The following is a 15,939-nucleotide window of genomic DNA, read 5'->3' on the forward strand; positions in this document are numbered from 1 at the left end:
ACCCCCCCCTATTTAGGCCAGGGTTTTCTTGGCCTAAACGCCGGCGCCTATGTCCAGTTTAGACGCCTAGATGCAAAACTCGTTCAAGATCCTACCTGAAAGTCGTAGGCGCATAACGGGTTAGGGCGCTTAGCACCCAATTCATTTCAATTTTTGCCAATTATTTGCTCATTATTGATCATTAACAGTGCCGATTAAGCTAATTTAAAAAATTAAGTGAAGCGCCTAGATCGGCGAGGCGTGCCAATCTAGGCACCTGACTTCGGGCACCGTTTATAGAATCTTGGCCTTAGGTACTATCCTATAATGTTATTACCTAAATTCTATACCAACTGATATTCAGACCATGGGATGCAGGTTGGTGCCAACATAAGAAGTTGCCTCCACTGGGACAGACCAGAGGTCCATCGTGCCCAGCAGTCCGCTCCCGCGGCGGCCCATCAGGTCCATGACCTGTGAAGTGGTTTCTGACTATTCCTGTAACCTACCTCCACTTCTATCTGTACCCCTCAATCCCCTTTTCTTTCAGGAACCTATCTAGACCCTCCTTGAACCCCTGTAGCGTGCTCTGGCCTATCACAGCCTCCGGGAGCGCGTTCCATGTGTCCACCACCCTCTGAGTGAAAAAGAACTTCCTAGCATTTGTTCTAAACCTGTCCTTTTTCAATTTCTCCGAGTGCCCCCTTGTACTTGTGGCTCCCCACAGCCTGAAGAATTTGTCCCTGTCTACCTTCTCCATGCCCTTCATGATTTTGAAGGTTTCTATCGTGTCTCCTCTAAGTCTCCGCTTTTCCAGGGAGAATATCAATGCTGGGCTGTTTCCAGTGACTGGCATATCCAGGGATTTTTTTTTTTTTAGCCAGCTTAAACTTAATCGGCTAAGTCGAATCTCAGTGCTAACTGGTTCAGTTATAGCCTGATCTGGCTACTATCGCGTGATGTAACCGATTAAATTCAAGCCATTAACTGGGAATATTCAGCAGAGATAACCAGTTATCTCACACTGAATGCTCGTATATTTATTTAGCTGGCTAGGTGCTATTAACAGGTCGGCACCATTTCTGGCTGGTTAAATCGTGCTGAAATCGGCTGGATACTGTGTCACTGTGAGGGGGGCATGTAATTTTTAGATTTGTGTACATATCTTGCTACAGGTTATTTTATAAAACTGTGCCCCCCCCCCTCCATTCCTATGGCATGCAAACCAAGAGGGAGCATGGCCGTGGAAGGGTCATGGGCGAGTCGGGCGGGTGCTCCAGAAATTCAGCCGCAGTGTTACAGGACACCACAGAGGTGCGCCCAGATTGGGTGCCTGGAATTACACGTGGCTTCTGCTGGCGTAAGTCCTGGCACCCACATGAGGGCACAGGAATTGGCGCTATGCGCTATTCTATAAAGCAGGGGTGTCAAATGTCATTCCTCGAGGGCCGCAATCCAGTCAGATTTTCAGGATTTCCCCAATGAGGACCGACATTTGACACCCCTGCTATAAAGGGAACTCAGCTCGGAGTGCCCTTTATAGAGTACCGTTGGGAGCCAATTTTTCCCTGTGTCCAACCCAATCGGGTCCAAAATGTGTTTTTTTGTCTGCTTGTGTTTGTTATGGCTTCTTATGCTGTACCGTGTGCGCAAGGAAAGCTTGTGGCTTATTGAGCTTTATGTGTGGTTTATCAAACGTAATAACCCACCTTTCCTGAGTGGAGAAGTGGCCCGGTGGTTAAGGCAGATGCCTCAGCACCCGAGGTTGTGAGTTCAGTCCCCACTGTAGCTTCTTCTGACTCCGGACAAGTCACTTAACACTTCATCGCTCCACATAAATCGCTTTGATTGTGCAAACCACACAGAAAAAGAGGTATATCAAGTCCCATTCTTTACCCTGTGTGTGAACATTGCATTGCGTACACTCTTTGGTGGGGCAGAATGTTTGTATGGGGGGGGGGAGGGGAGAATGGAGAGGGAATGCCCTGCAGCTACCTATGTTGGACATTTTCTATGAAGAAACATAGCTCATTGGTTTCAAGCGCTGTTCACCCAGCATCTTCCACAAGTATGAACTTCACAGTGAAAAAATTGCTAACTGAATAGCAGGTACCTCTGGAGTAATGGAACCTTGCTATACCACATGTCACAAAAGTGCTCCTGTCAGAGCAATACAGCAGCCGAGGACCTCTCAGTAATTTCTCAACCATGCACGTTGGCATTCAAACCACACACACACACACAAAACAAACAAACATTAGAAATGCAGAACTCAAAGCTGGTGGGTGGAAAAGGATGGATCTTTGGCACCCTGGATCAGCCCAGGTGGCAGTTCTCTCAGTACATGCAATGCTTTCAGGACGCAGCTGGTGAGAAGAGGAGGCGGACATGTAAAACTTAAGCAGCTGCATAGGGAGGGGGAGGTTCTTTGGAGGGCAACGTCAAGGCTTCCTCATAAGACGGCGGCAGGATCTGCAAAGAGGAAACAGTTATAAGGGTCATTCCACAGTCTCCTCAAATATAAGGTTACCAGATTTCATGCAGTAAAAATGTGGCCCCATTCCCAGCAATGCCCTGTTCTGGCTCCGCCCCTTTCTACCCCAGCCCCGCCCCCACACAAACTTCCTCTTAAACTCGCGGCTGTGTCTGGGAGGGCCTCTGAGCATGTGTGGATTCAAACTGCTTACAGGTTAAAAAAATGTCCGGACACCTGGACAGTCCTCTAAAAAGAGGACATAGTCGGGTAAATCCATGCGTAACCCTATTCAAATATGGTGGATTGGAGGCCAAAGCAGTGACAGAGAGGCATAGTGCAGTGTTATGGGACAGCATGAAGACAAGAGAGAGAAGATTCAGGATTTAACTCACACTATTTTCCCCAGCTCAAGGCAAGTATGGGTACAGTAGGAGGTTTTCCTTTCCCCAGAGGGCTTACGATTTAAACAACTGCGATGAGACAGAGCTGAGGGAAAGAGAAGGGACGAGAGCAGGCGAGAGAGCGTGGGGGAGACAGAGAAGGGCGTCATATCATCTTCATATGATCATTGAGAAGGAAATCCAACCGATTTCCCCAGCAAGTCTGGACAGACTCAAGTTTAAGGGTGACTTGTTTGCACATCCCCTGCTGTCCTTCACGGGGAAGGGGGGATTGAGGAAACCAGTCAGGGCTCCATAATTGATGGGCTCCACGCTGTCATTGTCTCATAGCCCAACATAATTTCTTGTTCTTGGAAGACACCAGCGTGCTAGGAACCAACGCATCTCCGACAGCGAGAGGTAGAGATGATGACGTTTTGATTTCACAGATACTCAATCTATATGCTGTTTTTAATAACCCAATTCAATTGCCACACACACACCAATGTCTGCTACATGATCATAGCACTGAAGCTCAAATATATTTTTCAATCGAGCTGCAGATAGATATTTTTATATTTTTCTATGGACCTTCAGAATGCAGCCGGGCACCATACGCTATTGGTTGCTATCATCTTCATCAGTCTAACTTTTATTGATTTTTATTAATTGATTCTATAATTCATCTAATACTCTCATTTTTTATATATAAAATACTGGAGTGCCACTACGCTTTATAGTAGAAACATAGAAACATAGAAAGATGACGGCAGATAAGGGCTATAGCCCATCAAGTCTGCCCACATACTTGACCCACCCCTTTGAGTCAACTGACCCCTTTAATTATACAGCCACTTTACTGACCCGCTCCTTCAAGTCTATACCCTAGTGACCCTATTCCTGGACTTGACCCCCGTAGGGATCCCACATAGGTATCCCATTTATTCTTAAAGTCCGGGATGCTGCTGGCCTTGATCACCTGCACTGGAAGCTTGTTCCACTGCTCAATCACTCTTTCTGTGAAGAAGTACTTCCTGGCGTCTCCACGAAACTTCTCCCCCCCTGAGTTTGAGCAGATGCCCTCTTGTGGTCGAGGGTCCTTTGAGAAGAAAGATGTCATCTTCCACCTAGACGCGTACCGTGATGTACTTAAATGTCTCAATCATGTCTCCCCTCTTCCTACGTTCTTCGAGAGTGTAGAGCCGCAATTTGTTCAGTCTTTCCTCGTAAGAGAAACCCCCGAGCCCTGAGACCATCCTGGTGGCCATCCGCTGAACTGATTCCATTCTGAGCACATCTTTACGGTAATGTGGTCTCCAGAATTGCACACAGTATTCTAGATGAGGTCTGACCATGGCTCTGTACAATGGCATTATGACTTCAGGCTTCCTGTTGACGAAGCTTCTCTTGATACAACCTATCATCTGCCGTGCCTTAGATGAAGCTTTCTCCACTTGAGTGGCAGATTTCATGTCTGCACTGATGATCACTCCTAAGTCTCGTTCTGCTGTAGTCCTGGTTAAAGTTTCTTCACTCAAGGTGTAAAGCTTTGCATGGATTTCCGCTTCCGAGGTGCATGACCTTACATTTTTTGCATTGATAGTGGACTATCACTCTTCTTTTATACCACCTCTCCCGAAACTTTTCTTCAGGGTCGAGGGGGAACGTTTGAGGGAGCCAGTGTCAGCCATAAAACACAAAGAGACACACACCCCCCCGAAACTCAGGAGTATCCCCTTTCCCACTTTTCATTCGCAGGGAGAACACCATATGCCTTGCCCTGGCGGCGTAGCGAAGAGCACCTGGGGCGGTGAAGCCCCGCCCTCCTCTCACCCCCTGCTCCTTCCCGACCCCTCTTCCGCACTTGCGCGCCCCCTTCCCTTTCCTCGTACCTCTTTAATTTTCCCGGCACAAGGAGCATCACAAACTTGCTGCCCACGTCGTGTCTGCTCACCCTCGGAAGTGATGTCGGAGAGAGCCGACACCGATGCGGGCAGCACGTTTGTGATGCTCCTGGTGCCGGGAAAATTAAAGAGGTGCGAGGGAAGGAAAGGGGCAAACACAAGCAGCAGGTGTGGAAAGAAAGCAGGGGGTGCGGACAGGAGGATGGGTGTCTGAGCCCCCACCATGATGGTACACAGGGCGGACCCCCCTCCTCATACTCTTCCATGTGGTAAGCCCTGGTCTTGCTTCCAGTGAAAGCAAAATTCTCTCTCACAGTACTGCATCACCTAATCATAATACAGAAATGATAATTGGAACTATAAATGGAGACTGCCCAACCTACCTAAACGACCGCCTCATCCAAACTACCTCTACCAGGCATAGAAAAACACACACCCCATTCACTTACCCCCCAATCAAAGAAGTAAAACGGAAAAAACTATACAATGGACTACTGGCCACTCAGGCAGCGAAGATAGACAACCAAGTCTCCAACCTGTTGACAACAACCCCAGACTACAAGATGTTCAGAAAGGAAATAAAAACTATACTCTTCAAGAAATCCCTTAATAAAGCTTAATACCATGATAAAGCTTAATCCCCCTCTTACCATCCCCTCCCTAACCCCAGATCCTACTTTTCCCTCTCTTGGAAACCTTCTCTGATCTAACGTTGTAACCCTTCTTCCATAACTCTTTTTGTAATCCGCTTTGAACCGAAAGGTAATGGCGGAATAGAAATCTGTAATGTAATGTAATGTAATAAATGTATACAATTTATATTCCCCTTAACTTCTCACCTTTTCAGCAGCACAAATGTCGGGGGCAACCTTCACCTTGGCTTTCTTGCTGGCTTTGATGTACCTGAAGCATCTCCAGACGCACTGGAGCATGTGAACCTGAAATTTGAAGAAACAAAAGAAGTTTCAAGTTTATGTAAAATATTACCACTCACTTCTCGACACGAAAAGCCATAGGATAACATTGAACAATCAACCAATTCGATTTACATTTAGTTAAAAATTAGGTTAAAAAATATAAAAAAAACAAGACAATTAGTACTAACTTTAATAAAATAATACGTTTGAAAAAGGGAGGAGAAAAAAAAGAAGATTAAATACAATTCATAAACAAATCAAAAAGGGATAGGTAATGAAACAAGAGGTTGGGGAAGGTTACCCACTTAATACCTCGTGGAGAAGGTCGCCTTGCTCACAACAGACGGCAAAAGGGGAGGAGCGAGAACAGGTATGGAAAAGGTGGCATGCAAATCGACGTGCCCCGCCCAAGTTCTGTCCAAACTCCACCCACCTATAAAGTATGCACCATTGCATCTTGGCATCTATTTAAATTTAAGTTTAAATTTGCCTGCTTCTGCTTCAAAGCACTACACGGACTTGCCTCTAAATATATAACTGACCTTTTCGTCTTCTCAGCCAACAGACACAAGAGAAGCTCACATTCCAACTTCGTTTCCCCCCCAGTGAGAGGTTGTAAACTGAAAAAACACCATGAACATCTTCTCTCGCACCAAGCAGCATCATGGGGTAAAGACCTAGAACAATTGCTTTCACCCACTACTTATGAGGAATTTAGGAAACGTCTGAAAACACACCTGTTCCTAAAGTATCTAGACAACTGATCCTCTCTTCTCTCTCCCCTCTAGAGCGATTAACTTGTTCTATTGATCACTCTCTCCTCAAAAATGGATTTCCTGTCCTATTAACCCTCTTTCTTCCTCCCCTCTTAAAGTCAATCAATTTGTACCTTTGCTTAATCTTTGTAAACCACATAGAACTTCACGGTATTGCGGTATATAAGCTGTTATTATTATTATTATTATTTACGAATACTGCATAACTGGAAAATGGCCATTTGCATGCCACATGTCCACATATGGATCTAAATGATCAAAATTTATTCATGTGTGTTCTTTGCTGCCTAAAACTAGGTGAATCCTTATAATTACTATTTATGTTAAGTGGCACCTCTTAGATGCACAAATGGCACCACCCCGGAACATCCCTTTTTGGACCTATAACTTTATAAACGTGATGAGCAAGTCTACAAAGCAGTTATTCCTATTTCATGCATAAAATGTTTGGAATAATGATATATATGTAAACATGGGTCAGCAGCGAGAAAATCACCAACAAATTCCACAGGAAACTAGGTAGAACAAAAACAAAACACAAAACTGTGGAAAGTTTATTATAATAATTCTCCATTAATACCCCACATGGTGCAGGTAGTAATTACTTTAGTGTCTTCTATCCCGCCAATACCTCTCAGTTCTAGGCGGTTTATAACAAAAGTTGCCCTGGGCATTTCCAGGGAGAATACATGGTTAATAGATGCAGTAGGCGTCGGGGTCTGTGGAGGGTCGAACAGGTTTCGTTAGATCATTTGACAAATTTCGTGAAACACAAAATGAGGACAGAGAGGAGCCTGAGCATGACTACATTCTGTGAAGGCACCAGCCGCGCCCGCCCAGGGAGACGGAAACCGGGTCTCTCGTCATTCAATGCTTCTCCACAACAGACCTTGACACTGGCTACCATCTTGGGGGAGGCGGGGGGGGGCGAAGTCCCAACCCCACACACTTCCCCGGGCACCCCGAGGGTCCCCTGGGAGAGGAAACGCCGCTGCCACCCCCCAACTCCGGGCACCAAAGCCCCGAGCTGAAATAATCATAGAACAACGCTAACCACTAATAGGGCAGAAAGTGGAGTCGATGTATTAGTTACAACCAAATCTATTGATGAGCAAAAAATTTAAAATGATTAAAAGCAATTGCAACCATCACTGGTAAGAAATATAAGGTTTTGTTGGCATAATACAATTTTGTGTACATTAAAAATGTCACCTTGATTATAGGATTCCAATTTCAGCTGACAAATGGTATGACAAACAGGAGGACTACTGTAGATGAGTAAAAACCTGGGACCCTACACGGTCCATGTTTCGGCTATTTGACTGCCTTCATCAGGGGTCTGTAACTGTAAATCCAAAACCAAAGTGAAGCATGAAATTAAGAGCGCGCTCGGATCAATGAAAGCTTGAAACGCTGAAGCTAAGCACGCATGCAAGAGGAGTTTTCCTTGTCTCATTCCATTTTGGCTTTTCTCCTAATCACACACCATTATATGCTTTAAAGCATAATTAAGTTGAGTGCTAATCGGTATTCAGACCCATGAAGAAGGCATTCACAGCCAAAACATGGATCTCATTGGGTCCGCACCACCATTTGGAGTATTAATGGAGAATTATTATAATAAACTTCGATATTTTGGTTTGGTTTTCTTGATTGGCTGAACACCGACGTGGCCAATTACCGTGCTGATTAAAGCCAATTAAAAAATAAAAGTTTATTTATTTATTTATTTTGATTTCTATCCCGTTCTCCTAGAAGCTCAGAACGGGTTACAAGTAGACATTCACAATTGTTTGAAGACAGACTAGTCGTGACAACACATAGGTTACAGTAGACAATAACAGAGCTAATTCTAGAGACCAGACTGATCATAGCGAAGAGTACTAGGAGAAGTATATTGAGGAGGCAGTTTTTAATGGCCCGATTGGTGGAAGAGGAAGGTCTTTACTGCTCTGCGGAAGGTCATTAGTGAGTCTAGCGACCTGATCTGTGTGGGTAGTCGGTTCCATAGCTGAGGTAGGAAATGGCTGTACTCATTCGGAGGGATCTCCCTGCGGGAACGCTGAGTCTTTGTTCCGCTTTGGAGGGGATCGGGCGGTTAGGGGTTTATAAGCATAGCTTGAATACTTTTCTTCTCTCTCGCTTTCTCTTTTTCTTTCTCTTATTTATTTATTTTGATTTCTATCCCGTTCTCCCAGAAGCTCTGAACGGGTTACAAGTAGACATTCACAATCGTTTGAAGACAGACTAGTCGTGACAACACATAGGTTACAGTAGACAATAACAGAGCTTATTCTAGAGACCAGACTGGTCATAGAAAAGAATATTAGGAGAAGTTGGGGGAGAGTGTGGCGCAGGGGTTAAAGCTCCGACCTCAGCACCATGAGGTTGTGGGTTCAAACCCATGCTGCTTCTTGTGACCCTGGGCAAGTCACTCAATCCCCTCATTGCCCCAGGTACGTTAGATAGATTGTGAGCCCGCCGGGACAGAGAGGGAAAACTGCTTGAGTACCTGAATAAATGCATGTAAACCGTTCTGAGCTCCCCTGGGAGAACGGTATAGAAAATTGAATAAATAAAAAAATAAATAAAAAAAATAAAATATATTGAGGAGGCAGTTTTTAATGGCCCGATTGGCGGAAGAGGAAAGTCTTTACTGCTCTGCGGATGGTCATTAGTGAGTCTAGCTAGAGAATGACACGGGGAAAAAATCTGTCCCCGTCACCGCCCCATCCCCGGCCCACCATCCTCTGCACCGCCCCGTCACCGCCATTCCATTTACCGCCCCGTCACCGTCACTGCCATCCCTTTCACCGCCCCGTCACCGCCACTGCCATCCCATTCACCGCCCTGTCACCGTCCCCGCAGCAGCCCCCACCCTCCCTCCACCTCACCTTATATTCGTTCCGAGTTTTCCGGCTTCCTTTTTTCCGAGCCGCACGTGTTCAAAAATCCGTGCACGCGCGGCTGCGCGAGTCAATCAAACTTCTCCTCTCCTGCAACTTCCTGTTTCCGGTTGCATCAGAGGAGAAGATTGATTGACTCGCGCAGCCGCGCGTGCACGGATTTTTGAACACGTGCGGCTCGGAAAAAAGGAAGCCGGAAAACTCGAAATTTAAGGTGAGGTGGAGGGAGGGAGCTGGCTAAATGCTACGGGCGGGCGGGCGGTGGCTGCGGGGACCGCGCGATCCTTGATACCTCACTGCGGAGACAAGACCATTCACCGCCCCGCGGGCGGTGAATGGCCTTGTCCCCGTCGCCGCAGCGACTGCTAGTTTTCTTCCCCGTTTTCGGCGGGTGACCCGCGGCTAAAATGCGGTGGCCGCGGGTAAACCGCCACCGTGTCATTCTCTAAGTCTAGCAACCTGGTCTGTGTGGGTAGTCGGTTCCATAGCTGAGGTAGGAAATTTAGGCACTGTTTATAGAACTCCCCAGTAAGTGACTTGCCCGGAGTCATAAGGAGCAGGATGAGATTAAACTCACAGGGTGCAGAGGCAGCATCTACTACAGTAGGCTGGCTTCCTGTTTACTGGAGGATCCAATTTAAATGTGCAACTGTCATTTTCAAAATCCTATCTGGTATTTTTTTTCTCCTTTGGCTCCTGTCTCATTTAATTCACAAGAAATCTCTAATTCTAGGAGCTGTCAGAAATATAAACTTGGCTTTCCCCCTGTTAAAGGAATAAAAACGATGGCCGATTTTTGTCGATCATTTTCTTTTTGATTCGTCAAAGTTTGGAATGACCTTCCTTCTATAATTAGAGTTCTCTCTCATCTACCCACTTTTTGTAAAGTACTGAAGACATATTTATTTCAGAAATTTACTAATGGTCCTTCTTTTTCAAATAATCAGTCATAAAAGATAAAATTCTGGCCTAAAAGATGTAGTTTCTGTTCTAATCTCCTGTGTAATTTTATTAATATTTTGTTAACCAAGTCGAGCCCTCCTGCTGGGATGAATCGGTATAAAAAAAAAAAAAATCAAAGATTAGATTAGTTTCTGTATCTGTCCTGGTGGGCTCACAATCTATGGCAATTGGGGCACCTGGGGGGTTATGTGACTTCTGCAATATAAAGAATGTATAGGAGGGGTTTTCTTTTTAATAAAAAAAAAAACATTTGCATAGACAACATTGTCCACATAAATACATTTAAATATCAACCTGGTCTTTACTGAGAACAGTGATCCCAAATCCTTCATTTCTCTCGCTGGCTGATTTTTGCTTTTTTGGTTTGATAGCCTGCAAATCGCTGGGCCATTTCCAGCTGGCTCTGCTCGTTTGCTGTGTTTTTAATTCCAGGTCCAAGGGGTTCTTGGGCTGGCATTCCATGCCCAGGGATGCAAGCGAGCTTTCCAAGAATACCAAATGCATTAATATGCTGCTTAGGAAAACGAGTTTCTCTGAATGCAATCGTTTGTTATGGGTTATCTTAGGGCAATTTAGGGAAAAAAAAGATATTAAATAATAACAGTAATGATAGTGATTTCCTGGTAAGTTTTATCAGCTCTTCTCTGTTTTAGCTATTGTGTCATATTTTGCCTAGAAACAATGAGAGCTGAAGAACAATTTCATTATACATGAAGCCTGGATTATACATGAAGCCTGGGCTCTTATCTGACTGGCCCACAGCCTTCATTTTTTTTGTATAATGTAGACAATCGGCAACGGCAGAGAAATCAGATATTAAGGATCGCCTCAGGAGAACAGACTAGATGACCCCAGACTGAAATTCATTTAAAATATCTACACTCTGGGCTAAGGGCAGACGTTATAGCTGTTAAGGGTAGGTTTCGCTGGTCCAGATGTTTCTAGCCCCTATCACTATGGCATTTTTGGATTTAGGGGGGTCTTTTACTAAGGGCTCCTTTTACAAAGATGGGCTAGCGGTTTTAGCGCGCGCTAAAGTGCCGCACGCCCTAGCCGGCGGTAATTTTTCAGCTAGCGTGCGCTAATCTTGTGCGTGCGCTAAAAACGCTAGTGTACCTTAGTAAAAGGAGCCCTAAGGCGCGCTCACCAATTTTGCATGCGCTAAATATTTGCATGCGTTAAATGCTAACATGCCTTAGTAAAAGACCCCCTTAGCCTTTCAAGGTCATTCTATAAAGAAGCTCCTCTTTTTAGTTGCCGAGAAGCTGCCCGTTTGAAGCTTATTCTGCGAAGGAAAGCAGGTGCCCACATGTGTGTCGGATCACAAAACAAGGCTACAAAATCTGTTTTAGGGGTCATGACCTCGATGGGTGCTTAAAATCTAGGCTCCCGCAGTTATACCAGCCATAGACCTGGCATAATTGTGGGTCCCCACAATTATATGTAATTTAGAGCATGTGCAATTTAGAATACAGTGTTCCCCCGGTTGTTCGCGGTTGGCGGTCCCAGTCATTCGCGGTATTTTCGGACCACGAACCGCCAACAAGGAGAGGGCAGTGGGAGAGGCAGGAGAGCGCAGCCGGAGCGCCGCAAGTGCAGGAAATCACTCGCGGTTCGCTCCGACCGCCTCTTCTTGCACGAAGTCGGGCCTTATCCAATCAGGAGCTGCTTTGACACGCAGCTCCTGATTGGATAAAGTCCGACTTCATGCAGGAAGAGGTGGTCAGAACGAACTGCGAGTGATTTCCTGCACTCACGGCGCTCCAGCTGCTCTCCTGCTGCCCTCTCCCGCTGCCCTCTTGAGGCTCCCTCATGAAAAACTGTATTCGCGGTTTTTCGAGATTCGTGGAGGTTTCTGGAACGGAACTCCTGCAAATCTCAGGAGAGCACTGTATTATCTAAACTACATGTGTATGTGGAAGCACCGCCCGCACCCCTTCTTTGCTCCGCCCCCCTGAATTTATGTGCTGTGCCACTTATGAATAAGGCTGGATTCTATAAATCACACTGAAAAATCGGTGCCAGAAAAGATCGGCGCTGAGCATGATTCTACAAAGGGCATGTGGCCGTTACAGAATCGCACTTAGTGCTGATTTCTGCACCCAGATTTTAAGCACTAGATTTATGCCTGCTGAAATCTAGTGAAAATGCTGGCGCCCAAGTTGGGTGCGGTGACCCAGTATTCTCTACCGACGCATGCACCCTGGGATGCATGGGGAAGGGCCTAAGACACCAATTGGCCCAGGCATCTAAGTTTAGGGCCCCTGGGGAGGTGGCACCCCCCCTCCGTCCTCTACTCCGCCACTCCCCCCTGCCGTACACACTCCCCTTCCTTTCCCCTGTACCTGTTTAGCTCCCTGGAGCGAGCAGTATCTCTAACTTGCTGCCCCTGCCAGCGTCTGCTCTTCCCCTGACATCACTTCGTAGGTGCGGGACCCAGAAGTAACGTCAGAGGGGAGCGCCGAGGCCGACCCAAGCAGCAGGTTGGAGCTGCTCCTCACCGATAAAGAGCTAGAGGTAAGGAGGCAGGGAATTGAAGGCGCATGAGCAGCGGGGGAGGAGTAGGAAGGAGCAGGAGGATGGAGAGGGGGAGAGGTGCTGGCACCTCCACCGAGATGGCGCCTGAGTAGATCTGCTCCTTCCCCCCTTACTATACCACTATTAGAATTTCTCTGTATATGTATAACTTACCTTTTCCTATAACAGGGTTGCACAACTTTGTGTGCTAAGCATCAATTTGGGTGTGCAAGGCATAGAATGAGTGGGAATATGGGTAATCATATGCAATACATCCACCCACTGTATCATTTCCCCTACCATAATCTCTGCAACCCCAACATGTCCTGTCTAAATTAGATTGTAAGCTCTTCTGAGCAGGGATTGTCTATTGTATGTTAAAATACGCCTTTCAGCTCTTTAGAAATAATTAATAGTAGTTGTAGTAGTAGCAAATACACGGCAGACCATTTTCAAAAATCCCTCTTGGATTGGAGACCATATGTGAGGACCTCTAGTGCCCGTTTCAATCAATTACCTTGAAGGCAAGGACCACCAGGATCAGAAAGGTGAGAAAGACCAGGATCTTGGTAGAGTCGCTAGCTGGGATTTTCTCGTTCGGAAAATAATTCTGTGAAGAAAAACGAGCATATATTGGTCGTTCTTATCCCCCTGTGGAACTTAAGAAAATAAAAATAAGTAGTTGCATTATGGCTGCTTTTCTGTTCTCTTGGGACTTGCCATTGCTCCCTCCTGTTCTAGGTCTCTGTAGCAAAATCTATTTCATGCCACTAAGCTGGTAGTGGTAGGCATCAGTGCCAGCTCTGTGGGTACTTGAGCGCACCCAATATTGATCAAACTCTATTACTCTGAACGGGCAACATTCACTTTTGAGTTTAGCACCCACAATTGTTTCGAAAAGGTCACTCCTAGGTTGGTAGGTACTCAGAGTCAGAGATTTAATTTTCTAAAGGTCACTGGGACACTGACATACATGCTCTTATATTCAAACTTAAATTGTGTTCTTGTCTGGGGAGACATTGCAGCCATAAAGGAATCATCTTTTAAGCCAGTGGTCTCAAACTGAAACCCTTTGCGGGGCCACATTTTGGATTTGTAGGTACTTGGAGGGCCGCAGAAAAAATAGTTTATGTCTTATTAAAGAAATGACAATTTTTAATGAGGTTAAACTCTTTATAGTTTATAAAACTTTCCTTTAACAGTTAAAAGGAAAGATATATAAACTATAAAGAGTTTTACCTCATGCAAAATTGTCATTTCTTTAAGACATTAACTATTTTTTCTGCGGCCCTCCAAGTACTCTATTTTTTCTGCAGCCCTCACATTTAAAGTTTTTGTTTCTTTCTCAAAACTGGCACATTTTAATCACTAAATTGAAAATAAAATCATTTTCCTATCTTTGTTTGGTAATTTCATCAGTCTCTGACTGTGCATCCAATATTTCTTCTCTTCTTTCAGCCTCCTGTATGCTTCCTCTCCTCCAGACCTCATTCCCTCCCCCAACTTTTTCTTTCTTTCTCTATGTCCCTTTTTTGCTTTGTTTCTGGCTCCCTATCCCCCCTTTCTTTCTTTCTTTCTTCCTTCCTTCCTTCCTGCCCTCCCCCATGCCACCGCCGCCGGTGTTTAGGCTGCTGCCGCTGCTGCCATTGGGAACAGGCCGAGATCTCTCTCTTTCTCTTCTCCATGGGGCCAACCAACTCTCGCCGCCCGACATCAATTCTAACGTCGGAAAGGACGTTCCGGGCAGCCAGGCAACGATTGGCTAGCCAGAACGTCCTCTCGACGTCAGAATTGACGTCGGGCGGCGAGAGTTGGTCGGTCCTGAAGAGAAGCAGGGAGATCAAATAACACGGTGCCGGCCTGAGAAGGGAAGGGAAGCAGGTTGGGCACCACTGCTCTAGATGAGCCGCACTCTAGGGAGAACAGTGGACCGTCCCCCCTTGGTACGCCACTGGAGCAGCAGCGTGTCTGGCCGACTCTTCCATGGATAGCGCAAGGAGCCGCCAACCCGCGGCTTTGAATGGAATGAGCCAGCCAGACATGCTGCTGCTCCAAAAGGAAGATAATAATCCAGTCCAGACCGCGGGCCGCAAATAAAATTTGGAGAGCCACATGCGGCCCGTGGGCCGCGTGTTTGAGACTGTTGTTTTAAATGGAATACACTGGGACAAAGACTGAGCATGTTCTTTGCAGATTTTTCCATGCAATTTTGTGCTTTAATCTCTTTGCACACAAATTCCAAAAGACTCACTATATAGACCAGTGAAAATGTTATTGTAGGCATTCTTCATAACCCAGGCATTTTATGAAAAATGTTAAATTCTCAGAAAACCACTTTTTAAACTGTATTGAATTAAAAATGAAATTTCATCGAGCATGGTTTGGGCATATGAAGACGTGACCAGTGGAAGTGCCGCATCTGCCAATGGGTTGACCATTACCTACCATATGGTTCATAGACTGGAAATTCAAATATGATGGGATCTCCATGTAGGAACTGCAGAGGGTTAACAGGATGAGGCAGAAATCCAGAACCTGTAGAGCAAGAAACGGGCTCCATGAGCGTCTGGTCTGTAGAGTAAATGAAAATAAGTTGAGCCGGTATCTGATTTCTAAGCAACATATATAACAGGTCACATTCATGACTACAGTTTGCATCCATCCTGATGCTGCAATTCTGGTAGACATATTGATCTTGGAAATGGCTGGACACTTCATATGATTGACATGTGATGTAGAACACTCTAAATATCTATAATGCAAAATCTTTCATGAAACAGAGGAAAAAAGACCTCAAAGTACCTCAGGAATACAATCAATAGATTGAAACCAATTTGGGGTTGGGTATCATCATTGGTCAAAACCTCTGTGAAATTTTTATACAATTCAGATCTTGTTGTGATTCAATTTAAATGTGATTCTATTTGAATATTCTATGTATGATTAAATCAATTTTGTGATTGAATATCTGTTTCTCTCTCATTTGAATGAGCAATCAAAAACTGGCAACCATCGGTTCAAAACCAAAATAATATTTCATCTGGCTTTATGCAAACTATCATCAAGGCCCAGTCTGTTTCGCACCAACGGGCTTCTTCAAGGGTAGTGAAGCTTGTTAGTT

General features: G+C 45.4%; 1 protein-coding gene across 2 annotated transcripts in view; it reads right to left on the reverse strand.

The window, feature by feature from the left end:
- Positions 1–787: 787 nt before the first annotated feature.
- Positions 788–15,939, reverse strand: part of LAPTM5 (lysosomal protein transmembrane 5) — a 60,708-nt gene continuing 45,556 nt past the window's right edge. Inside the window, exons 5-8 of one of the 2 annotated variants that reach the window (XM_033953928.1) lie at positions 15,264–15,353; positions 13,336–13,428; positions 5,579–5,677; positions 788–2,451 (exon numbers count right to left, since the gene is read on the reverse strand). In XM_033953928.1, coding sequence (XP_033809819.1) covers positions 2,377–2,451; positions 5,579–5,677; positions 13,336–13,428; positions 15,264–15,353 — 357 coding nt within the window. In that variant the 3' untranslated portion in view covers positions 788–2,376. Of the gene's footprint in view, positions 2,452–5,578; positions 5,678–13,335; positions 13,429–15,263; positions 15,390–15,939 lie in introns of both variants that reach the window. The other variant, XM_033953927.1, reaches the window with a different exon arrangement.

This window comes from Geotrypetes seraphini, chromosome 8, assembly GCF_902459505.1.
Source record: "Geotrypetes seraphini chromosome 8, aGeoSer1.1, whole genome shotgun sequence".
In the NCBI taxonomy this organism is placed as follows: domain Eukaryota; kingdom Metazoa; phylum Chordata; class Amphibia; order Gymnophiona; family Dermophiidae; genus Geotrypetes; species Geotrypetes seraphini.